This window comes from Eublepharis macularius, chromosome 2 (assembly GCF_028583425.1).
Source record: "Eublepharis macularius isolate TG4126 chromosome 2, MPM_Emac_v1.0, whole genome shotgun sequence".
NCBI lineage: Eukaryota > Metazoa > Chordata > Lepidosauria > Squamata > Eublepharidae > Eublepharis > Eublepharis macularius.
In genome coordinates, this window is record NC_072791.1 from 196786676 (window position 1) to 196813685 (window position 27010).

General features: G+C 43.8%; 1 protein-coding gene across 1 annotated transcript in view; it reads right to left on the reverse strand.

The window, feature by feature from the left end:
- Nucleotides 1-221: 221 nt before the first annotated feature.
- The window catches only part of STK39 (serine/threonine kinase 39), a 198787-nt gene continuing 171998 nt past the window's right edge, over nucleotides 222-27010 (reverse strand). Inside the window, exons 16-18 of the mRNA XM_054972688.1 lie at nucleotides 26466-26534; nucleotides 9563-9627; nucleotides 222-1796 (exon numbers count right to left, since the gene is read on the reverse strand). Of these exons, the coding sequence (XP_054828663.1) occupies nucleotides 1722-1796; nucleotides 9563-9627; nucleotides 26466-26534 (209 nt within the window). The 3' untranslated portion in view covers nucleotides 222-1721. The remainder of the gene's footprint in view (nucleotides 1797-9562; nucleotides 9628-26465; nucleotides 26535-27010) is intronic.

The following is a 27010-nucleotide window of genomic DNA, read 5'->3' on the forward strand; positions in this document are numbered from 1 at the left end:
ACTCCAGAATAGCCAGAATAGGCTCTTTGCTTTAGAGAAGAGATACTTGGGGGAAGAAGCAAGTAGCTGCTAGGAAACACATTGGTGGGTGCCACGTTAGGGATCACTGCTCTAGGTCAGTGGCTAATCTAGTACAGCAATGTTTATTTACCCATGCAAAGTGGTTAAGTTAGCCCTTCTGGCTTCAAATCATGTAAAATCATCATCAGAACAAACTCAACTGGTTTGTGCAATACACTTTATTTTCCTTTTACCTCTGCAGTCAGTCTTTTGAGTAATTGTGTAAACAATAGAATGGAATGAAATTACATTGAGTTGTATGCAAATGGCTCTAGAACACCTCAAACATTTATGACAAGGCATTATAAATAACTCTTAAATAACACATTTGCCATTCTTTTTTCTCTCCTGTATGTCAGAGAGAGCTGCCATTTATCTAAGTTTAGCATGGAAGTGATTTAACATGGCAACATCCAAAAAACTCACTTCCCGAGAAATAGGCTTCAAATTAGAGAATCCGTCTAACGATTTACTAGCTCCGAAATATCTATGCCACAGGTTAAGCGTATGACTACTTCAGTCAGAAGTATGTTAAAAAAAAAAGTAACCATTTTGTTTCTTTTTATCCTTAAGACATTGCACAAAGCCCCTTCTCCTCTTATTTGTACTCCACCATGGTGTTCCGCAGAATTTCAAGTAAAGCTTAGATTCTCTTCAAGTTTTTTTATTGTTGTAACATAAAAATTCCCGTCCTTTTAGAGAAAAGCCAAATCAGAGATGGGCAAAGTAAAGGCATATATTTGTTTAGCTTAATGGCAACTGTTTATAAAAAGTTTCAGCTTGTAGGCTTCCCCCTCAACAAAGCAGAATGCAGGCCATATTTTGTCTCACGTCTCTGCTACAGTCTCTCCCTCCTCATTACTCAAGAGGTCTAGATATGGAAGGTCTAGAATTGAGATGAGCTCAGATTCACAGAGCTTCAGGCACAGTCTTAGATCAATTAATATCCACAAGGCACCTCCCACACCCTTGACAACCAGATGATGGATTTAGGAAAAAAAAAGACACACAAAGAAAACCAAAACCAAAATTAAATGCCTACATCAGTTCAAAAACTAGGAGCAACAAATGCTTCAAAGTTGAGCCTGAAACTCTCTTAAAACAAAAACATGTTACATGCAAGTAGCACATAATCAAAGAAACAAAAACAAAATTGGTTTCTCATAGCTAGGCTGTATAATGCATAAATATAGGAGAGAAAAATAAAATTCACAGTTGTTTTTTTCTTAAAACTAGAATTCAAGTTTGGCTAATAAATCCTAGCATGTGTAAATTATGTTCATTTCTACGTACAACAGAAGAGAGTCAGTATTATACCCTAAAATAGCTGTTATTGATTTTTTTCTTTTTAATTAAAGAAGAAAAAGCTCTGATAGAAAATTCCTTTTGTAACCAATGGATACAACCACCTGAGTGCATTTCCAATTTGTCTGCTTTCACTTCAGGGAAATCCGAACTTGATTGCTAGAGAGACACATTTAGTAGCTTTTGGAATGGTAGCGGGAGCAGTGTTGCTGTGGGCTTTTTGCTTGTTCCAACATGGTGAATCGCCATAGTATGAAGCAGAAGTTAAGAGTGTGGTGCTCGGATTTTTTTCCTTCGCAAATGAAAGCTGGCTTCTTTGCAATCTCCCTGTTTTGCTGGGGGTCAGGTGGTTGGCATCAGCTGACACTTAACTGGGCAAACCCAATCAGTTTTATCTCATCGGGGATCTCGGTACCATCGCAGCCAGAAGCCTGGAAAAGCGTAAGGGGAAGAGGGGAGAAAAAAGGGGGGAACAAAAAATGGTTAAGTCACTCAGTTCTCCTACAGACCCTGTCCCACATGGTTACTAGCCTTTCCAATCCCATGGTTTCCTCCTCCTCCTCCATCATCATCATCATCATCATCATCATCATCTTCATCATCATCATCATCATCATCACGACAACAACAATAACATTTGATTTATATACTGCCCTTCAGGACAACTTAATGCCCACTCAGAGTGGTTTACAGAGTATGTTGTTATTATCCTCATGACAATCACCCTGTGAGGTGGGTGGGGCTGAGAGAGCTCTGGAAGAGCTGTGACTGACCCAAGGTCACCCAAGCTGGCTTCAAGCGGAGGAATGGAGAATCAAACACAGTTCTCCAGATTCGAGTCCTGCGCTCTTTACTACTTCACCAAACTGGCTTGTGTTGGTGGTCCAAGGCACCCCATCCTCCCTTTTTCACTAGTGGAAAAGCTGGTTGGTGATCCAACCAATTATTTTGTCCTTGAAAGACTGATTGAACTTCTAGAGCAGAAGAAACAGATAGCAGGTTGGTGGTGTTGATTCCTACGGAAAAGGCAGAAGAAAGAGCAGGCCAACACCTACAGGGCCATGGAGAACCATCACATCCTCCACCCCTAGAGCCAAATCGAAATCATATAAAAACAAACTACGCGGCTTCCTAGGCCGATTCCAGACGGCCCTCCCCACCCCGAAACGTTGCGTGTCATCGCGTGGAAAATGCGAAATATCGCGTTTTCCGCGCGACGTTTCGGGATGGGGAGGGCCGTCTGGAATCGGCCCTATTGGTGTGAACAGGCTAGTCACTGTTTACTGGGTAAGAAATATTACAGGAGAAGGAACAGGTATGTAAATAACATACTTTTCTTATTTGTGGGTTGCACAGTGCATGCTACAACCAGCTGGGACAATGGGTAAGAAACAGATCAGTGGAGACAGAGGAGATGGATATAGCTATTATCCCTTTTAATACACAACACTCGTAGCAACTGGGATCACTGTCTTGGCAAATATGGTGTCCAGCATTATTAAATACCTCCTAATAATACTTGCTAGTGGCTGCTAATAACCTCTTTCTAGGCAAAGTGCTTTACTGGTTAGGGATTGATCAACTCCAAGAGGTTTGGGACGAAACCCATTTCAAGGAGGTTTCAGACCTGGCTTCAAAACAGAATTTGCTTCGGATGCCCTGATGGATGTCCTTTGTCAGGAATGTGACGGGAGAGTGTGCCTCTGTTATTCTGCCAGACCTTTGCTGGACAGCATTCGATACCACTGACCTTGGTACTGGTATTGGGAACAATACACCCCCAGTAGTTCCATTCCCATCTGGCTAATTATTTCCAGAAAACTGAGATGGTGGCATGTTGTTTGGCAAAATGGCTCTTACGTTATGGTGTCGAATAAGGATCAATTCTTTCCCACATTCTATTTCCTACTTCCATGAAACTGGAGGGAGAAATCAACAGGAGATTTGAATGTCATCAATACGCAGATGACACACAACTTTTTCCTTTCCATCTGACGCAAGCGGGGCCATTGTTATAATGAATCAGCTTATAGATAAAGCCAATAATCTGAAATTCAATCCGGGTCAGAATGATGTAGTATATGGTTGGAGCTAGTGCTGATTGTGAAGCTGAGAGACAGGCTACTCGGGATGGTGCTGTACCCCCCCCCCCCCCCGAGAAAACAGGTGTGGTTAGATTCAAACCTACAGCTGCATGCCTAAATCTTGTCTGTACAAAGCAATGCTGTTAACCAACTTTCACAATTTGCAACATTCCTCAAGGAGTGACATCAAGTCATAGTGATCCATATTTTTATCATCTCCAGGACAGATTACTATAAAGCATACTATATGGGCTGCCCTTGGAGACAGTTCATGAACTCCAAATGATCTAGAATGTAATAAGACTTCTAGCTGGGAAGGACTACAGGAAGCAATTCAGGGCATCAGTGGTGAGTAACCTATGGTAGCAATACAGCTTCCTCTTAAAAAAGGAGTTTTGACCAATATGTTCATTGACAGTTTGATGAGCAGAAATAATATTAAACTATTTTCATTTCAAACTGTAAGGTTGCATCTTTAATAATGTAAGATACTTTTTCTACCCATGCCTGCCCTAAGCAATTTCCTACTGAATACAATTGTGTTAACATAGATGACTTTCATTAACTGTGAAGTGTGCATTTATTTTCAGGAAGCAACATCTTTTGATCAATATTGCTAATTAAATCAACAGCTTGAGGACATACAACTCCCTTCTCCCTATTTAGGACAGGTTAGCCTTCTAAAAAATAAGCCACAGATGTCCAGCACTCTAAACAGAATTGATACGTTTGTCAAGAACACACATTTAATACATCAATTAACTATTCTCTGTGTGTTGATTTCCCCTGGAGCTTTAATATAGTAATTGTTCTGGGAATATGTGTCTTTTTAAGCCTCTCTTAAGCAGACCACTTTTACTCCAGGCAGAAAAAAAATCATTAAGTATTTCCAACTTTAGAAGCAAGTTTAAGAGACAGTAACGGTTAGAGTTCTGGGAGACCTGAGTTCAAATCCCTACTCTGCCATTCAACAGCAGGGTTGCCAGGTTCCTACACCCTCTCAGCAGGAGGGTGGGGAACCATTACTCACCGGGATGAAAATCTCTGCACATGCTCTTTGTCTTCCAGAAATGACGTCATCCCACCACCAGTGAGCATACTCACTTCACGCAGGGACAATTTAGCCCATTTAGGACCAAAATTGACCCCTGTGAAACACTAGAGTGCTCCTGCGGACGGCGTAATGATGTCACTTCAGGAAATGACATTGTCGCACCCCTCCAGAAGCACAGCTGCTGCATGCTTGCCCAGGTTGCCTACCAGTGGAGGGCAATCTCTGGGCAGTTTGCCACCTCCTGCCAATCACCAGCGATAAGTGGGCAATGGTGCAAAATGCCGGGAGATTGCCAGTCACCCTACTAAGCAGGCCAGTCATTCACTTAGCCTAACCTACCTCACAAGGTTGTCATAAGGGTAAATTGAAGAACAATGTACACCACCCCGAGCTTCCTGGAGGAAGGATTGGGATATAAATGTACAAGACAGGTCATGGATGGTACTAGATTCTTTTTGAAAGCCTTTGCTGTAAGCAAAACTAAACTCATTTTTACAGCTTATACAGCACTCCCCAAATTTGCATCTACATAAAGATTTCTTTTTTTTTCCCTGAAAAGGAAACAGTTTGATTACTTTTCTACTTTTCATAGGCAGAGCTAGAAAAACGAAGGAACAGTTGCATTGGTAAAGCATTTTAATCACATCAACTACAGCCCGTTCAAGATAAATATTTGTTATGAGGCTCACCCTTTGCTGCAACAGATGTGCTATGTTCTCTCTTTTGGTATTTGAATTATTTTAATTACAACAGAAAACCTTGCAATAAAAATGCTGGGAAGAGCCGTATATCGGAGGCTTAAGATCCTTCATTGCTGTTTAGTGGCTCACCACTAACTCAGGTAGAGATTGTAGGACTCTGTTTGGAAGATGTACTCCCAATTAATGTTTCATGATTATGGCAGCACATCGTCCCCTGAAGACCAGCAGAAGGGAAAGAACCACAAAGAAGTTACACGATCCTTGCAGTCTACTGCCTCTTGTTCACCCCTTACTGCCTCCTATGAGCTGCCAGCAAAATGCAGTTTTAACTTGGCATTTCACAGACTCTTGTATGAATCCCTGTGTTAGCGCTGGCACAAATCTTCCATGCAACAGCTTGTGCAATGCTTTGCACTAGCAGTAGGACCAATCTGGATTCAGGTAACACTTCTTAGTCCCGTACTGCTAATTAAAAACTGAAAGCCCTTCTGGAAGGCCACCGTAGGGTCCCATGCTTTATGCAAGCACAATTAGCACACTTTTTGCAAGGGTACTCTGTTAATGCCAAATTGTAAACACACATTCAAAGAGGAGATCACGGTGTCCTCTGATATAGAGTACCGAGCAGCAGATGGGAGGAATCTGAGTTTGCATTTGCTAAAGTTTACTGTTGGCAAGATCTAGCTCTGACATTCCCCCCTTTTTTCCTTACCAGCAGAGGATATTCTCTGCACTCGTATTGGAGAGTATGCACTTGCTAAGGCAACCGATTCAATAGTAAGGCCTCATGCTTATTTTGAGTAGTCTGAGCACGCTCTATTGAAAATTATTTCCTCAGCACACCAATTACACTTATAGTTTATTGGCTGTGTCAGATTACTGAAATACTGCCTGGCCATGAGTGGTCACTGGTGTGTGTTGATGACTTTGCTTACTTGAGTCATTCTAGAGTCGTTTCCCATTGTGTTGACCAATTACCCATTTATCTTCCACAACTCACGCTTCCTTTCCACCCCCAAATAGATCACAATAACTCAGCTCTACAGGGAAGCTTCATTAGAACACGGCTTGGGTCCATTTTAAATTCATGGATGTAGTGAGACTGTGTTGTCAGAGGGCAAATACAATAGTTTTCGACTCCAAGATTCCCAATTTTGCTTCTTATAAAATGTACCATTGGAAAAGAAGTGTTGCAGCAGGAATCCTCCTCACCTATACAACATTCAAAGGAAGAAGCCACAGCGAAGGAAAGGAGCACCAAGTGAATTCTCAGGTGTTGTTAACAGAAAAAAAAACCGATTACTACTTCTACGCCCCTCCAAAATGTAGTGGAGCATCCTGATCTTTACCTTTTTCACAGCCAAGTGTTCTGCTTCCTTGTATGCACTAAGTTCTTATATAACAAATCAAACATATAGATGCATCTAAACCTGTACCCCAGGAACAAGTGTCAGTGTCAATATGCTCAGCATATGCTAGTTAAAAGAAAGTGTAAACGTCTCACGAAGAAAACAATACCCTTGACTGAAGAATGGTACACTCCATCTATCTGGGAAGGTAGTCCTCTTCCACTGAGTGCGCAGCTTTGGGAGGGATGCACATGGAGCAGTGAGGGAGGAAGGGGGCACCCGCCTAGCCAGCTAGATCAGCCGAATCAACCCTGGCGATCAATGGGGTGACAGATGTCACAGCCAGATCGCCCTCACAACCAAAAAAGGAATAAAGAAATCCCAGAGGTAACATCATGTTGTGTTATTGTTTCATAAGACTTTGATCAATAACTTACAATGTAATCCTAAGTAAAGTAATATCTTTCTAAGCCCATGGACTCCGATGGTCTTTAAAGGGTGCAATTCTGCTTAGGAGTGCACTGTTAATGGGCTAAAAAGTTCACCCAGTTGGTGTCTATGTGTCAAGGATGAGCAATGCAACCAAGGTTTTATCTGGAAGTTATGGGTTACGGACAAAGTAGTTATATTTTCAAGCCAGTTTGGCTGTTGCATTGCTAAAAAGGGAAGAACAAGAGTATTAAAGGTGGTCTTTCATTCAAATGACGTGCCAGACTGCTTGAACTGGAAGCTGCGTAATATTTCCTTCAGTATCTCAAATAGCCAGTTATAATGAGGTCTTGGAATTATGCAAGTTTATTTAAATCAAACTGATTCATCAGTCAAAAGAGAGGTTATCAGCTAAGTTCCATCTGCTCAATAACACAAATGTATTTCTCAAAGTTTACGCTGCATTGATAGTTAGAAACCTCTCAAAGCTACTCTTTGGGCTACGGGCGACTCTTTGGATCAAACTAGATGTTACATGTAACTCGTAATCGCCACAGGGACTTCTAGCAGGACGTCGGCTGCACGTTCCCCTGAGACTTCCATTCTGAAACACCTGCAGGGGCCCGATTTGGATCAGGAGTGCAGTGCAGGAGAGGAGGGGCTTCAACCTTCCTCCAACACCTTTTTCCAAATCCAAACAATCCTAGCGGTCATTACTTGCTCTGTGTGTGTGTGGGGGGGGGGTGTACATGTAAGTATTCAGTGCATATACAGCCCCCCAATGGGGGAAATAATGCTCCTTGCACCCTTCCAGGTTCAGGAAACGGCATAGTGGCAGCTGATGCTCCTCTCTCCACTGCAGTTCATATCCAAATTGGGTCCCTGCAGCAATTCCGAATTAAGTTCCCACAGGGAACTCACAGCTGCTGTCTGTCTGTAAGTCCCCATGAGGGTTATTAACATCTACTTTGTGCCTTATTTTCATTTGAAAGGCAGTAAGTAGCTGGACAGGTTGACAGCAGTTATAGGAACATCTAAGACACTGACTCTCGGGGTATAATCTGTGGGCAGTGTCTGTCCCATGTTCACAAAATGGTTAAAATGACAACTCATCATTAAGCGTGATGTTCTCTGCTCATATTTATATAGATTTCTAGACAAATGACTTCCAAGATGGGGGAAAATATAGAAGATGCTAATTATAACCAGGCTGTCATATGGATAAGTATATGACTTCAGGGGATGCTTTTAAAAGGTGGGAAAGGAGGAAGGAAGCGCGGGGGGTGGGGGGAGAGAAACTAAAATTCTCCCTAAGAATCACTACTTTTTCAGAACAAATGTTCAAGTACAGAATACTAATTTAGGAGAAGGCTCGCCTTTTGAAGGCAGAGCAACAAAAGATGGCCGTGAATGCACGCGACAGTGAACATCCCAGACACAGCTTCCGCTGTCCCCATTGTGGTGCCCATGGGTGCCATGGAGCCTGCCCACACCTTTCCTGGCACCTGCCACATGTTTTTTAGAAAGTTGTCGGGGTCAGGTTGGGCTTCTGCCCAACAGGGTTTATGAATGGTCATTGGAGATTTTTAAAAAGTTGCTCAGGCAGCAGCTGCAGCAACCACAGCACAAGGATCTTCACAATGTGATTAAAGAAAATATTTTTAAGCAATATGTTAATTTTAAACAGCATCCTGTTAAACAAAGCTTCTGCCTGAAACGTTGAGGAATTATTATTAGAATTATTCAAGCCCTCACTCTCAGACATTTTGTGGTTGGTTCCAGCTCCTGCGGCAGCCATTTTGTAGTTGCGACCGCCACCCTGTGCCAATTACAAAGGTACCTACAGGTTTTAAAAGGTTGGAGATCCCTGTTCTATATCAACCCAACCACGTTACATACAGATCATGACAATTCACATGTTCAGCTGACAATCACACCAAGAATTGTTTCGGGGTCAGTCAGTGCTGCGGAGGGGGAAGACGCGTTCTATGTAAGCAGCAGAAACCAACACAGTGCCATATAAAGATGGTACATAACATGTAGTGGGAGGCACAGCATTTAATGCTCTCTGGACTTTACGCAATATGCAGTACTTCCTTCATTTCCTAAACACAGACCCGTTCACACAGAAAGATGCCAAACCCGCCCCCCCCCCACCCCAAACACACACTTCAGATTTAACTCTCTTTAGGAAATAAACTATCGTAGACCAATTGGCTCAAATGGTCCCAATGTGAAAACTTTGCCTATGGCCATCCAATAAACTTGAGGCATCAGCAGTTAAGAGCAGCTGTTATGCTTGTGGAGATACAATACATTCCAGGCATTACAAGTGTGGCACGCTCTGTTTCACAAATTATTCTTTTCAGCAAGCGTTTTTGTTTTTTTTAAAAAAAGGCCATTAAAACATGGGTTTCTACTTTTCTGTTTCAGACTGTGCAGTGTAATAAAATGTTGAAAAGGTCAATGCTCAGTACAGAAAGGTGGCTAATAAAACACCAGAAGAAAGCTTACCTCAAAGGACTGGTAATTATGTTCTATTTACTAATATTATTTTGTTGTCAACATTGCTTTACTTACCAGCTTAAAGGTTAACGTTTTCAAGGCCTTGGGATCATCTACTATTTTTTGTAAATTAGCAGCAACTGTGGAAAACAAAGCATAAACAGAAATGGAATATACAGAAAAATAACATGATATAATCAATCACTGAAGGCCTTTATTCATGAAGGGCAGAATTATGCATATTTCTGTAAGATATTTGTAAAGATAACATCCCAGAGAATTTATTCAACCATACTTCAGTGGAAGAGAGTTATTAGAAATAATAAGCCAGCTTTATTTTCTTAGATTCCTTCAAAGGCTTTTCCCCTACAGGGAAACACGAGAGAAAAACAAATTGAAATTCAAAATAATTTTGAGTTCTGACTTTTTCCACACAAATTTTCCTCTGGTGGATCTGTGCATAGTATGAAGATCTCTGAATCTATTCTACAACTGTACTCACACCTAAAAAGATTATAATTTAACCACAATTTCTACCATGGATATTCAGTGTGTAACAGAATATTACTAACCATCTGTGACTAGAACCTTTACCTGACATGGCAAACTTAAGGTTATACTAAAAATTGATTAAACAAGAGAATCACTATCTTCCTCAAGCATACAAATCAGGAAACCTAAACTGGATTACATAGTCCTGATTAGGGATGTGCGTTTCGGCATTCAGAATGCCGAAAGAATGCCGAAACAAAAGTGTTTCGGCTTCTTTCGGGGAATGCCGAAACGTTTCGGGGAATGCCGAAACGTTTCGGGTAGCCGAAAGAAAAAAGCCGAAACGTTTCGGGATTCTTTCGGCTTTCTTTCGGCTTTTCAATGGGAAAATGCCTCCGTCTTCCCGGACGTCTGGGGGAGGCATTTTCCCACCGAATAAGCCCAAAATTGGTGGGGACCTTCCTCTAACCCTTCTCTAACAACCACCCAAGTTTCAGACAGATTGGACTTTGGGGGGCCATGTTATGGCCCCCCAAAGCAGGTCCCCCCATCCTCCCATAAGAAAGCGAAGGAGCAGCATATTGTTAGCATGCTGCTACTCATCTTCTTCATTATTTCCTATGGGGAAAAAATGAAGAAGCAGGCTTCCTTTGCCAGGGGTGGCATTTTGCATGCAAAATGCCCCCTTACCCTCAGGGGCCCTTCTCCCACCCCTCCTCCCACCCCCCACCAAGGCTCAGCCTGCTCCCACTTGGGGGGGCCATTTCATGGCCTCCCCAAGTAGGTGCTCTAATCTCTACCACTGACAGCTGGGGGAGGCTTGTGTTGCCAGGGGTGGCATTTTGCATGCAAAATGCCCCCCAACCCTCTGGGGCCCTTCTCCCACCCCTCCTCCCACCCCCCACCAAGGCTCAGCCTGCTCCCACTTGGGGGGGGCCATTTCATGGCCTCCCCAAGTAGGTGCTCTTTTCTCTACCACTGACAGCTGGGGAAGGCTTGTCTTGCCAGGGGTGGCATTTTGCATGCAAAATGCCCCCCAGCCCTCTGGGGCCCTTCTCCCACCCTTCCTCCCACCCCCCACCAAGGCTCAGACTGCTCCCACTTGGGGGGGGGCATTTCATGGCCTCCCCAAGTAGGTCCTCTCAGCCCCTAAAGTCCACCCCTTACAGCCCCACACAAACCCAATTCCCCCCCAGCTGCCACACACAGACCCAAATCCCCACATTAGCCCCTCACAGACCCAAATCCACCCCCACCTGCCCCACACCCATAACCCCAGGAACAGGCTGGCAAAGGCCAGCCCTCTCCCTTTGTTCCCTATGCTGGGAACTTCTAAACTCTCTTTCCCTGGGCAATTCTGCACAGCCCAGGGGTGCCACAATGGTGGGCACACTTCTGAGTGCCAGCTGGTCCCTGTGAAAGAGCACCTGAACCACAGACACCCTCCCTCAAATTCCCCCACCACCTACAAAGATGGCTGGCCAGCCAGCCCCATTGTTCCCTATGATGGGAACCAACTGCACAACAAAGAATAAAACAAGAACAACACAAAATAAAGTTTTAATTTTCTTTCTCCCTTCCAAAGTACAAGTAGGCAAAGCATTATGACACATTACACCAGCAGTCCCCCACACAGAAAAATAACACAACTCACTTAACGTCAGAGAATCACAAAGCACGATTCCTGTCAAAAACACTTTATTTCTTGAACAGCTTTAGGTTACACAGCAGGGGGGAACACCAAAGGGCATGGCAGCACTATCTTACACAAACATAACACAACTCACTTAACATCAGAGAATCACAAAGCACAATTCCTGTCAAAAACACTTTATTTCTTGAACAGCTTTAGGTTACACAGCAGGGGGGAACACCAAAGGGCATGGCAGCACTATCTTACACAAAAATAACACAACTCACTTAACATCAGAGAATCACAAAAACACAATTCCTGTCAAAAACACTTTATTTCTTGAACAGCTTTAGGTTACACAGTAGGAGGGCACAACAGGGCATGATAGCAATGTACTACAAAAAATAATACAACCCACTTCACCGTTTTTGACAGCAATTGTGTTTGTGTGATTCTCTGATGTGAAGTGAGTTGTGTTATTTTTGTGTAGTACACTGCTTTCCTGCTCTGTGGTGCCTTCCTACTGTGTAACCTAAAGCAGTTACAGAAATAAAGTGCTTTTGACAGCAATTTTTTGGGGTGATTCTTTAATGTGAAGTGAGTTGTGTTATTTTTGTGTAAGATACTGCTTCCATGCCCTTTGGTGTTCCCCCCCTGCTGTGTAGCCTAAAGCTGTTCAAGAAATAAAGTGTTTTTGACAGGAATTGTGCTTTTGTGATTCTCTGATGTTAAGTGAGTTGTGTTATTTTTGTGTAAGATAGTGCTGCCATGCCCTTTGGTGTTCCCCCCTGCTGTGTAACCTAAAGCTGTTCAAGAAATAAAGTGTTTTTGACAGGAATCGTGCTTTGTGATTCTCTGACGTTAAGTGAGTTGTGTTATTTTTCTGTGTGGGGGACTGCTGGTGTAATGTGTCATAATGCTTTGCCTACTTGTACTTTGGAAGGGAGAAAAAAAAATTTAAAACTTTATTTTGTGTTGTTCTTGTTTTATTCTTTGTTGTGCAGTTGGTTCCCATCATAGGGAACAATGGGGCTGGCTGGCCAGCCATCTCTGTAGGTGGTGGGGGAATTTGAGGGAGGGTGTCTGTGGTTCAGGTGCTCTTTCACAGGGACCAGCCGGCACTCAGAAGTGTGCCCACCATTGTGGCACCCCTGGGCTGTGCAGAATTGCCCAGGGAAAGAGAGTTTAGAAGTTCCCAGCATAGGGAACAAAGGGAGAGGGCTGGCCTTTGCCAGCCTGTTCCTGGGGTTATGGGTGTGGGGCAGGTGGGGGTGGATTTGGGTCTGTGAGGGGCTAATGTGGGGATTTGGGTCTGTGTGTGGCAGCTGGGGGGGAATTGGGTTTGTGTGGGGCTGTAAGGGGTGGACTTTAGGGGCTGAGAGGACCTACTTGGGGAGGCCATGAAATGCCCCCCCCCCAAGTGGGAGCAGTCTGAGCCTTGGTGGGGGGTGGGAGGAAGGGTGGGAGAAGGGCCCCAGAGGGCTGGGGGGCATTTTGCATGCAAAATGCCACCCCTGGCAAGACAAGCCTTCCCCAGCTGTCAGTGGTAGAGATGAGAGCAGAGCACCTACTTGGGGAGGCCATGAAATGGCCCCCCCAAGTGGGAGCAGGCTGAGCCTTGGTGGGGGGTGGGAGGAGGGGTGGGAGAAGGGCCCCAGAGGGTTGGGGGGCATTTTGCATGCAAAATGCCACCCCTGGCAACACAAGCCTCCCCCAGCTGTCAGTGGTAGAGATTAGAGCACCTACTTGGGGAGGCCATGAAATGGCCCCCCCAAGTGGGAGCAGGCTGAGCCTTGGTGGGGGGTGGGAGGAGGGGTGGGAGAAGGGCCCCTGAGGGTAAGGGGGCATTTTGCATGCAAAATGCCACCCCTGGCAAAGGAAGCCTGCCTCTTCATTTTTTCCCCATAGGAAATAATGAAGAAAGATGAGCAGCAGCATGCTAACAATATGCTGCTCCTTCGCTTTCTTATGGGAGGATGGGGGGACCTGCTTTGGGGGGCCATAACATGGCCCCCCAAAGTCCAATCTGTCTGAAACTTGGGTGGTTGTTAGAGAAGGGTTAGAGGAAGGTCCCCACCAATTTTGGGCTTATTCGGTGGGAAAATGCCTCCTCCAGGCGTCCTGGAAGACGGAGGCATTTTCCCATAGAAAAAAGCCGAAAGAATGCTGAAATAATGCCGAAAGAATCCCGAAAGTCGAAAGCCGAAAGAGATTCTTGTTTCGGCTTTCGGCTTTAACGATAGAGAATCTTCTTTCGGCTTTCTACTTTCGGCTATAGCCGAAAATTTTTGGCTTGCACACCCCTAGTCCTGATAAGTAATGGAAATATATGAAAAATAAATGCTGACAGAGGAAGAATTAAAAAATGAGTGACCTTTTCATTAAGAGGAAGATCGAATCCTGATGTGGTAGTTAGAATGATGGATTAAGTTATGAGACACCTTGGATCAAATCTTCACTGTGCCACAGAAGCTCATTAGATAACCTCGGGCCAGTGACTCCATCTCAAGCTTAACCTACCTTACAGGGTCGTTATGAGGATAAAAGCGAAGAAGGGAGAACAATGGTATAAGCATCTGTGGGTTCCATTGGGGAAGAAAAGCAGGGTATAAATATCTAAATCAAACAATATATTTGATGTCTGAATTCTTATTCAGTGTTAATTTCTGGAACGTAGAACTTCCTTTATACTTCTAAAGTTGATCTTCACAACTGAGACCCAGCGGCTGGGTATAATGGCCAGGAATTTGATAATTCAGCTCTTTTTGCCACCTACTTGAGCCAAAAAGATGGCAGTAGAGATAAAAAGAGGTATAGTTAAGTACTTGACAGGCCACAGTACACAACTGGTGGGCTGTGTTTGACTGTAATGCAAACATGCAAGACGCTCAAGGAGGCCTAGGAATGGTGTTTTCAGCTGGCCTGTTCGAGCCTTTGGAAAGTATTCACTAATTGCCTTGGGTGGATTCAGCCTACTGCTTACACAACTGTCTATCTTTTGTTATTTTCAGCTTCCTAAGGAAGGGGAGTATGAACACCAGGTGTTACTAATCATTAAGCCTGGTACAAATGACTCAGCAGCCTGTGTTAGTACAAAAGGTGAGTGGAAGAAGGCTGAGAGAGCTGTAGGCCTGGACACAGAAGGTGCTGTGCAACAAGGGTTTAGGGTGTGTTTGTTGCTGTAAGGATCTTGTAGAAGAGATGTAAGCTATTGTCTGTATAACTGTATTGTCTTTGGTTGCTTATATTAAAACAATCCTTGTATTTGATAATATCTTGCCCCTGTGATCTTATTTGTTGGAAGCAGCAACGTCCAGTGTACAAAGATAAAGAGAAGAGGATCCACCAGGGGGCAGCAATGATTAGTCAGTTGGGAGTTTGAGAACAGCACCTCTCTTTCTTTTAGTGTCCCTTCCTTTTCTTGTCTCCTGGTTGGTCCTCTCAGGGCAATATCCTGCTTCTTCTCAGTACTCTCTCTCTCTCTCTTAGTCAGCTAGATAGCTAGATGCTGTCTCTATCCCTCCTCTTCACTATCTAAGCATGTAAGTTCCTAAATAAACCTTTCTTTAAACAGTAATGCGTGGCTTTCACTTTGTAAAGCACTCTGCCAACATTATTGACACACACACCCCGCAAATTCCTAAAACAACTCTTCCCTCTGGTGCCCCCAATGTATACATATGCTGTAAACTTTGTAGAGGAAGATGATTGCAAGGTTCAGTGCAAGGTGTGGCAACTTTCCTGATTAAAAGTACCGAAACAGACAAGTTTCCCCCTCTGATGACAGTAATGCTCCCTCAGGGGCTCAAGAACCACCTGCGGCTTTTCTGGGCACTGTTCCCCAGGGCACCTGTACCATCTTCCAGGAAAGTGGGCAATTCCTTTAGAAACTGTGATAATTTCATCACTACTATGGGTTCCAAGACGAAGCTACGTTTTATTTCGCCCTTCCCCTCACTCCAAATAAGAGAGAGAAAACCATACCTGTTCGTAGGAACTCCTGTAAATAAAAGGGTTATATGATAGCTATACATTATTCCTGTGTGTTTGGTGTGCAGGGCATAAAATAACCATGGTTCTTTTGTTTTCTGGGAACTGCAAATGTGGCTTTCTGTGATCCACAGAGTACCACTGCATTATAAGGGGCAGGGGGAGAACTATTTACAGGAATCTGATTTTGAGCGAGACTACTTTGGTTTGAGACAAAATGAAAAGGCCTTATTTTGACAAATTAGATGGCAGATGGAGGTGTATGTCAAGTAAACACATGCTGACAGGTAACCATGCTGCAAGAAGAAACAAAGTAAACCCTGTATTACTACCTTAACCCTCTGCTTTCAGAACCAAGATCGATCCATCCATCCATCCATGGGTCATTCCGCAGAAAAAGAGCTGCAGGAACTCATTAGCATATGCCACACCCCTTGACATCACCGGAAGTGTGTCATTAGCATAACTGATTTGCATATGCCACACCCCCTGACCTCACCTATCCTGGCTGTTTTGGACCCAGTCTTGGCCATTCAGGGCTGAAATTGGGCCCAAAATGGCAAAAAGGAGCCGAAAATGGCTGAAAAGGGGCCTAAAATGGTTAGAATTGGGCCGCTGCCGAGCAGGAGAGTGATCCACCACCTGTCAGAGGCCCAATCCTGGCTGTTTTAGGCCCGATCCTGGCCATTGTGGGCCCAATCCAGGCCAAAATGGGCCCCAAATAGCCAAAAATCAGGTGGGCAGGGCTACCTGACATGTGACCTCTTTGGAGAACTACCGGAACTGCGTTCCTGTGTGTTCCCCCTCGAAATGAGCCCTGCATCCATCCATCCAAGTTCTCACTGAGAGTCGAGGCAGATTACATGTGAGTCAATGCAATCAAATAGCATCGGGCATCTAATAAGCAATTTCGAAACACTGCAAAAAAACCCACACCTCAAGTATGATGTGTCAAAGAGTGCAGAAAATAGAATTATGGAAGTGTAAATAACCATGTAGTATGAGCAGGATAATACACACAACAGGTAGTAGACCATACACACTGGCACAGACTACCATCCTGTTCTCTTTATAAAAGTGCCTTCCAGACCTGTTTCATTCATCAAGAATACTGAAGGTTCTTAAGATTGCTTTGGATAAGGAAAGAACCCAATTGGTGGTTTGCACTGAAGCTAGAAAAAAAAGCAGACTATGGATGAAGATGTGTGTATCTTGTGATGCAAGAAGATCTGTGCAGTTTCCTTTTACTGGCCCCATAGCCATGGCTGCCACCCATTTTCTGTTTCTGGTTACTGGTGTGCATAACAGAGACACTTGCATCGTCATAGATATGGCCCAAATAAAAAGATGTATGACTATATACAAAAATGAGGTGAGAAGCAGCCTTCAAATTACCTGCCAAAGACACAGGGATGCTTGTGCAAGTTCAGCTGGCTAAACAGAAGCACAGCTATGTAATGGGAAAACCGAAACATACCTGTCTCTGAATTGAACAATCTGTTTTGGAAATAGAAGCACTACAATACACACAACTGTTACACCTGCAGGATTCTTTAGATGCAGATACAGCTGTTGCACTCATCACAAATATAAAATAAGGGTCCCTCAATTAGGACTGCATAACAACATCAACAACAACAACTACATTTGATTTACATCCTGCCCTTCAGGACAACTTAATGGCCACTCCGAGCAGTTTACAAAGTGTGTTGTTGTTACCCTCATGAGGGCTGAGAGAGCTCTGACTGACCCAAGGTCACCCAGCTGGCTTCCAGCAGAGTAGTGGGGAATCAAATCCAGTTCTCCAGATTAGAGTCCTGCTGCTCTTAACCACTACACCAACCTGGCTCTCCATGTAATTCTAGACTTATTTTGCAGGTATAAAGCATCATCACACTTGATTTCAAAACTTTTACAAAAATTAGAACAATGAACACTATTAAAAGCAGCAGCAGAGAATCAATCATCAAACCGCTGCAGAAACTGAACTGAAGCAGACCCTAAAATACTTCTTAACAGCAAACTTGCATGTAAATACTGTCTGCTAATAAATGTAACTCAAACTAGACATCAATATTAGAAGAATCCAGAAGGGTCAGACTTCGGGTCCATCTTCCCCAGCATCTTGTTTGCAAGAGCAACCAGCCAACCAAAGTTCTCCAAGGACACCAGAATCAGGGCCTGAAGGGAACAAGCTTGCCCAAATGACAGAAATTTGGAAGCTCCATTTAGCCATTACCTAATAACAACATTTGGAGCAATTGTACATTGCACTGGACTTCTGTGACTAGAACTCTGGAATAATTATTTGCTCTTAAAAGGCTGCTGGTGGAGGAGGAAAAATGTGGGTCAGGACTGCAAGGCTAGGGAAGAAGGGAAGTTAACTCCTGACCCAGTGCTATTTTCCCAGTTGAAAGCACCCCCTACATGTCCGTCTTCTCTGTCAAAAGTATTTATGATCTATGACACTGTTTATCTATTGAAAATATCCGTATCCTGCCTTATTTCCATGGATCCAAGGCAGCTAACAGTGCAAGTACAAGTTGCAAAATACAAAATGTATAAGCCAACAAATAAAAATAATGCACAGATTTAAAACACTCATTGTTTATGAAGTGAGGCAGTTGCAATATACACAGTATTCCACATGCAGCCACACCACAGACTTATAATAAAGGCATTATGATATTGCTATTGTTGTTATTATTATTGCCAGCAAGGCTGTGGGAGCCTGGGGGTTTCAGCAGCTAAAGAATGTGGGAAGGAGCTGCATAAACTTTTTCACCAGCAGTGAAATTGTAACTCCCTTCCTCAAAGCTGATTTTTCTCTCAGGGAGAAAAGGTACAGGGATCCATACTTGTTCCCTGTAGGTGGGAAAGCAGTTGGTACAGGGAAAACTGTGAGCAGAAATGGCGACAAGGGGGGAAAGATACTACTTTCCTTCCTGCTTTTCATTTAAAATTTCAGGAGATTGTTACATGTCTGCCTTCTAGCATCCAGTTTGTCTCTGAATATTCTTATTTCAGACAGTTGCTAAGAGGCATTTTGACAATCAATACCTTGGCAGCAAATACATATTGTATATGTAAGAACATAAAAGGGAGAACAAGGCAATGGAACAGATAGGAAACTCACCCAGGTTACTTTATCTAGCAGAGTAGCAGCTTTAATAAGGATACAAGAAAATGAACAGACTCAAGGACAGTCATGATGTACTGAGATAGGGAAAGCAACTCAAAAAGAGCCTTTTCATAAAGCAGAGTTTACTCAAGACTTGTACCTTTGGCAACTGTTACGCCTTTCCTTAGTCACAGCTCCCGTATCTCACGAATCACAGTGTATTTAGAAACAGGATGGAAAGTTGCATAAAAGACATCTGGGTTCAACCTTCGACTAGAGAGTTGAGAGATCAGAAGTGTGGAAGACCGGGGAATAAATAAGCAAAAAACGATGAAAATAAAAAAGGCAAGCCTTCAGAAGCTGTAGGATATTCTCTTGTGCTTAAACTACAAATGCCACTGCAAATTAGGGAGCGGCTGTATGCAGACACTTTGATCTCCTTTTTTAATATAAAGCAAAACAAGCGACGGGTACATGTTTTGGGGGGGGGGGGAAGCAAAGCAAGTCACAAAATAAGCCATTCGTGGGCTTCTTCAAAAGGAAAAACAGCTTCTTTTTTAAAAAATGTCCTTAAGCAAGTTCATTCTTAGGTGCTTGACTGATGTGACCAAATAACTGCAGGTGGTCTTTCTGCCGCACTGAGAAATGATGTTCTAGCGTGCTGTTTCAGATAACCTCTCATGCTTTTCCTGGTAAAGCACATTGCAGAAAGCCTCGTACAGAATTCCTCTTGACTCAGGAGTACCAGAAACTTGTTCAGTAAAACATTTCAGTGCCTCTTGCTTACCAAGGCACAAACTGTTAACACTCAGAATATGTGAAAGTTCTAGGATTGGAATTTAAAGCCAGCTGCACAGCTCCCCTGGCGAGAAGCAATCCTGGGGCACTCTCTTTCAAATATATTCATGCGGATGATTTTCTACTGAACACTTCGTATTAGTCTGTATAGTTACTTTGTTAATCTCCCATTGCCTACATTTATAGGTGGGCATAATTTTACAGGAGTAGGTTTGGTAGACTGTGCAAGGGCAGGCTAAATGCGTGGCTGCTTTAGGACAGCAAATGTAAATTTAGCATCTTGCCTAGACAATGAAGATGGACCAGGCTAGCCTGATCTCATCAGGTCTTGGAAGCTAAGCAGGGTTGGCCCTGGTCAGTATTTGGATAGGATACCACCAAGCAAGTCGAGGGTTGCTGTGCACATGCAGGCAATGGCAAACCTGTTAGTCTCTTGGCTTGAAAACCCCAGCGGGGGTTGCTGTGACTTGATAGCACTTTCCACCACCTAGATCGGTCCTTTACACAAGCAAAGCACGGAAGAGTGCGTGGCGATGTCTTTGTATTGCCATGTTTACAGCATGCACCAATAATCACTTTTTTGTTGCTGGAAGCAACATCAGCCCCATCCAACAGGAGGATCAGGTGGCGGATTCGTTTTCGTTTTCGCAGCCATGTCGGACGCTCCTCTCGGCAGGTCCGAGAAGAAGCGGCTGAGCCGCCTGGCCGGGCGGCTGATCTGCAAAGGTTAGCCCCCAGACTCTCAGGCAGGGAGTCTGAGTCCGGGGCGTGGCGGGAAGAGCCCTCTGACAGATCGAGGCAGGGGGTAAATTGCCCGTTTGTCCCTATGGAGGCCGGCAGACGAGCGCGGCACCCAGTGTGCTGCCGGGCTATGGAAAACGGCAAGGAACAGGATCAGGCGGAAGCCTGCAAGTAAGCGAATCCCTTCTGTTACTACAAGCGTATGTGAGGAGTGGGGGGGTCTGAAGGTTAGAAGACTCGGATTTCTCCCCCCTCATAGAGTCTCGGAAGATTGGCGGTTCCCCCCCCCCTAAAATGGCAGCGAAAAAGCAGAGTCCTGCTCTTGGCAAGTCAGTTACGGCTGCCTTGCAGAGGGGCGAGACGCTTGAGGAACTGGTTAAAAGAGCGGTTATGGAAGCCATAAAACTCTTTGTTGACAAGCTGAATGAAACAGATCAAAGGGTGGGCTTAATTGAAAGCGATGTGAAAGCCATTAAAGAAGCAGCGGGGGGGGGCAGAGAAGTCTGCCCGGGAAAGTGCGTCACTTACGAGAGCAACGAACAGGGAATTAAAGTTGGTGGAAAACCAGCTGATCGGACTGCAAGTGGAGCGAACACAAACCATTTTGCGTCTCCAGAATGTTAAAGAGGAGGAAAACGAGGATTTGTGGGATCTCGCCTCGGAATTTTTAGCGACACCCGCGAGGGCAACTAAAGAAGAAGTGAAAAGCGCCATTTTGGGAGTCCGTCGGGCATCTTCAAAATATGCAATGAAGCGGCAGCTGCCTCGCGAGATTGTTATCGAGTTTTCATCTAAGAGGGTCCGGGACAGTATCCTATATAATTCATACAATGCGGAATTGGACTTTCTGGGAAATAAAGTCAAGATATTGAAGGACGTTCCATTTTTAGTTCGGAAGAGAAGATTTAAGTACAAGAAGTTGGCAGCTCTTTTGAGGGAACGTGACATAAAGTACAAATGGCTACTCCCGGAAGGAATCGGGTTTAGTTATAAAGATCAAGCTCACAAGATTAATTCGGAAGATCAGCTAAGGGATTTTGTGGATAAAAATCCATAATTTGGACCAGACACCAAGCAAAAAGAAGAGGATCCGAAGCCTGAAGGGAGGGGGGAGGCAATGAGCGCTCTGGCGGTAGCTGTGCAGAGGGAAGTGCGTCCGAGGCCCAGGGGAGGGAAAAAGATTTAATTTGAACTGTAATTTGTAATTTGTATGATCAACCACTCCGTCACTACTTTATTAAGCTATTTTTTTACTATGGCAGTATGAAGGGAAAGCATTGAAATGTAGCGTTTAGTGTTTGTAGGTTACCTTCCCCTTTTTTTCCACCCCCCCTTCCCTTTCTCTTTTTTCTCCCTTCTTTTCCTTCCCTTGTGCTATTGTAGTCTTTTGTAGTTACTGTCATTGTAGGTTTGTATGTTAGATATTGAAAAATAAAAAATTATTAAAAAAAAGGAGGATCAGGCGGCAATGGATGCATTTCCCTAACCGAACTGGATGTATGTTACTCTTGTATCTCTGTGTTCCCACATACTGCATCCAAACCTTGCCTCAAACCTCAAAGCTGCCTCTCATGGATGGTGTGCAAAGATATAGCACCTCCCCACGAGCAAGGACACTTCCTACGTTGTTTTTTGGAACGACAATGCAGCAATGTGATGCATGACCAACTTAAGCAGCGACTCGAGGATGTCCATCCTTAACATTGTTATATGGTTTTTTTAAAAAAAATACTGGTGGTTTGCAGTGATGGTTTTTATGATTTTGCTGTACTTTGTTTTTACTGATTATCCAACAAAGCCTTGAGCTCCGGGGAGCCAGCACATACATTTTCTAAATAAAAAAAAATGAGCAAGCAAGCCATGGCCCCTTCTGAGGTCACTGAGCCTGTGGACAATGTTCTCATGTGATCTTCTTCTAGGAACAAGGCAAAGAAGAACATGGTTCCTACAAAAATGAACTTCAATGGCATGGATTCAAGGATAACCAAGCATGGCACACCCTTCGTTAGAGAACAGCAAGATGCAAATTTTCCCCTTCAACAAAACTCAATACTGGAAACGACAGAATTCCACTTCGAATTCCTTCCATGGGCCTAAATAGACTCATGTCACTTTCATTTTTAAGATGGAGAAGTACACAAAGCGACCCAACTATCCCCAAGTTTGTGGAAGTGAACAGATGCTTTGTCTTGTCCATTCCTCCCCCACACCGGCTGTGGCGTTGCATTCAATGATCCTTGATTGTAATTCCCACCAGCAAAGGATCTAGAAATGCACTGCTTCTTCCAACCAGTCTAAGCTTACAGAACAAGAGACCGGAAACTCTGCTGCTACTGATCTCTCTCAGCTTTGTGTTCTTCCTTCCACTGAAGGATGGGCCCTTATCTATGAATACGAGCGATATCTATGAATACGAGCGATATCTATGAATACGAGCGATATCTATGAATACGAGCGATATCTATGAATATGAGAGATAGGACAGCCTTATGTACCAAAAGATGCAGGAGATGGTTTGGAAAGTTAGAGGAGATTTCAGACCGGGAAATTTAAAGTTTAAAGTTCCAACTCGCTGTAAAAAAGGACTTTCCAAATTTTCCATCTCCCAAGATTATCCAACAAAGCAGAGAAGGAGGGAGCCTGTAAAATTCTAGATCCAGAGGAGTCTAGAATTTCTGACGAAGAGAACTGTGATTCTCGAAAGCTTATGCTACAGTAAAGTTGGTTAGTCTTAAAGGTGCTACTGGACTCTTTTTGATTTTGTAAAATTCTAGGGATTCTTCCCAGGTAGGTCAGAACAATAACAACCTGGACATTTCTTTTGTACTTCGAGGTGAGATCAGGGAGGACTCTCCTTTCTACTAAATGTAGTACACATTTTGGCACGTTTCCTTGAGCTACTTGAATTATTTTACTGGAAATCATTCCTTCGCTGTGGAATCTGTTGTGGTAGAGTGCACTATGCATATTACAGAGAACACATTGACATATTGTATGCACATCTGCTTGTCAGAAAAAGCCAACACACATTCACTTTAAAAAAGGGGGACCAATACATAGATAAATGCGAGATTGGAAATGTGTGATTGGCTGGAGATGCACTGAATGCAGCATAAGACCTGTTTATTCCTGTTCTCTTAATTTTATTTGTAAAGAAAACACAGTGAGGGAGGGAGACATCCCTAACAAAGGAAGGGCAGCTGCTTATGATGATGATGTTATAATTATTTGTAGTGGCACCCACTTTCATTCTGCTTTACAGAGAACCTTAAGAAAAAAAAATAAGTCCTTGCCTTGATAAGGTTACATTCTAAAATTTAAACATGGTGAGAAAGAGATGCAGACCAACAGGCAAGAAGTAATGAATGCAAGCAAACACTACTTACAAATGCTTTCCATGCTTGTCATTTTATTTTCTGGGGACGGAGTGGCAAGCAACATAATGCAATCAGGGGTCTCTGTACCTCTTTTTCTCCCCCTTTAAAAAAAAACCCTACCCAGTTTTCATCTTGAATTAATGTCTAATTAGAGCTCAGACAAACTAGATTTCTGTTAGAAGATGAGGTACATTACTGATGGGCATCACACAGGCAAACGCAAGAACATATTATCTTTAAATAACTCTCAATTGCATCCGCAACTGTTAGTTCCTTTCCACACAACGGTGTTTGCTAAGGAACACTAGGAACTTGACTCACAACAACACAAGTGGTTGATTTAAACCTCAAGCAGAGTGCCTGGGGAAAAATACCATCCCCACCATCACATCCCCTCTACCTGCCCGCTTCTGTGGCTCACAAGATTTATTCTGAAAAACGTTTCAGCGATATCAAATCTCTCAAGGCTCTCACGGAACTCAGAGTTTTGTTTTCACTCACGTTAGAAACAGGCTGAATTTCTGCACACTTCAGCTGAAAAGCGGGATGTAATTTATCAGCTGCTTTCAATGGGGTGGGGAGGGAGCGAGCTAATGGAATCAGTTCCTCTCTGCAAACAAGGTTAACTGAACTAATCTCTAAAGCCTTCCCTGTGTGAAACACCTTTGGCAAAGGGAGGGGGGAAAGGAGAAGTATCAATAAATCAAGATATGCACACAGTAAGTATGTGGCCTGATTTTACTCAGCGTATTCCACCCACCTGCTCCCCAAATCTTACATGACATTTAGTTTTCTGGTCACCGGGCCAGACTGAAGTTCTGAAGAAATGTGTTTTAACAAGTTTCCTTTTATTTGTTTAAAAACTTGGCATACATTTTCATTTTTAGCCAGCAATAGATTAACAACTCCCAAATTGTTAAAGGCAGTTGGGTTGCAAGTGTACTGCAACCCTAATTACAGTACACGAAGATGTTACGTCATGTCTGGATTCACCTCAAGGACTTTGAATCTGAGGTGTGCTGTGAGTTCCCCACTTGGAACCCAATTTGGATCAGGGCCACACAGCATGCAAGAAGAAGGGCCTGTGTCTTCCCTCTACACCATTTTCCTCAGTCGAAACGGCTGGGGGAGTGCCCAGTTGGGAATATCTGTGTGTACTCCTTGAGTATACATGGAGCCCCCCCCCAGCCATTTCAAGTAGAGGAAATGGTTTGCACCTCCCCTCCCGTGTGCCCCACCATCCTGATCTGAATTCTGCCCCCCAGCACCTGGAAACTGAGGCCCAAACAGCGACCGTCTGGTCACAAGCACCCAAAGGGAACCATAATATATAGTTAAGCACTGAGATGCCCCTTCTCTCATCCCATAGATAAGAGGGAGTGCCTGTCCTTATGCACAGACTTTACCACAGAGTTAAGGTGTGGGCACAAATTCTATCAAGAAGTTTAAAAAAATTGGTATCGTCCAATTTATCCAGATTTAAAAGGACTGGGAATGGGTCGACATGCTCTCTCCCTCCTCCTCTGCCCTGAGTTAAAATGAAGCTCTCCGCATCTCTTCTTCACACTGGGCTACTAAAGCAAAGGCTGGCATTCTAGAACCAACTTAGAACATGCTGGGATCCTCCACCTTTGAGTGAATTCATCTGATGGGCTCTGCCTTCACATGGGAAGGAGCTACCCACTCCTTATTTCCAGACCGTCCTCCAGACATCACTGGAAAAGCACCTGGGAATGTGAAAAGTTCTGACGAACCTCAAAGAAGCGACTTTATTTTAGGCTTGCGGAAGTCACAGAAACTGGTGGGACCAAAAGAAGTTAACGCTGCACCTTTTTCACAAGGATCATTGAGAAAAAAAGTTTTCATTTCGATAATTTGCTGGAGGGATGGGTGAGAAAGGAGAACTGAGGTAATCCTGAGTAGAAAGTTTTAAAGGTTTTTTTGCCGCTTGAGACTGGGGAGGAGAAGTTCAATGAATCAGTACATCAGTTCATCTCTTTCTGAGCTGCCTTCATCTGTTTGTACAGACCGGGCAATGACAATTATGCTGCTTTTGCATGTCTGCCCCCCCTTTTCTTTTCCCACATGACACAACAGGGAGGGCAGGAAGCAATGCTTCTTGCCCCTACAGTGAATTTTTCTTCAGACAACACCACATAACCAAATCTCACCGGCTATGTGGCACACCAACATGAAGTCTTGCTTTGGCATTTCATGAGGTAAGAACATGCCGTCGACTCACCTCACGGCGACCCCATCCATGGGGTATTCCAGGCAATAGACAAGCAGAGGCGGCTTGCCATTGCAGGAAGCAGTATTGCCACTGCTGGCAAGTGGGACAAGCCGTACGCACCAGCTTGAAATCTTTTGAGGGTGGAGGAAAGAAATGAAAATGTCCCCTAAACTCACCATCCTTTTAACAAGCTGTGAAGCTGAAGGGAGAGGAGAATTTTAACTCAGCGTTCAACAAAAGGCTTAAAGAATAGCCTGAGAGGCATAGCTGTAGATACTGAACACCGCAGACACAAAAGCATTTTAAAATGAAACAGAATCTGCAGTTATCATAAACACATTGTCAGGGGGAGATAGTCTTTTTCAGCCTCACTAAAAGTATCAGTGGTAGGCTGCAGTAAAGAGTTTCAAGTATGCCCAATTTCTTTTAGAATGAGATGCTGGTTCTCTTGTGAATAGAGAGAAAGCAAGGAAGATTTCGCTAACAAGGGCCTTTTGTAGAAAAGCTGGAGAGAGTAGATGTGAGTGGGCCCTTATCCATTTACCGTATCGAGTTGTAGCAACAGTATAATTCCAAAATGAAACATAATTTACCTATAACTACATCGTGGCCATCAACCAACCCTGCAGAGAACAGCTCTTGAGATACACCATCTGCTGTATCTGTACAAAAACATGAAATGAATATATATCAGTCATGATAAAACTGGAAAAAACAAGAGAAACAAAAACAGGGCAATTCTTTAAAGAGAATACATCTAACCTATAAACTCCCATCATCAAATGGGCTACAACCAAAATACTCTTGGCTCAGAGTTACACGGAAAACCGTAATTTTCATCACAGGAGAACTTGAAAAATTAATCTTGCTATTGATGGTTGTTGGGGGTTTTCCGGGCTGTATTGCCGTGGTCTTGGCATTGTAGTTCCTGACGTTTCGCCAGCAGCTGTGGCTGGCATCTTCAGAGGTGTAGCACCAAAAGACAGAGATCTCTCCGAGATCTCTGAAGATGCCAGCCACAGCTGCTGGCGAAACGTCAGGAACTACAATGCCAAGACCACGGCAATACAGCCCGGAAAACCCCCAACAACCATCGTTCTCCGGCCGTGAAAGCCTTCGACAATACAATCTTGTTATT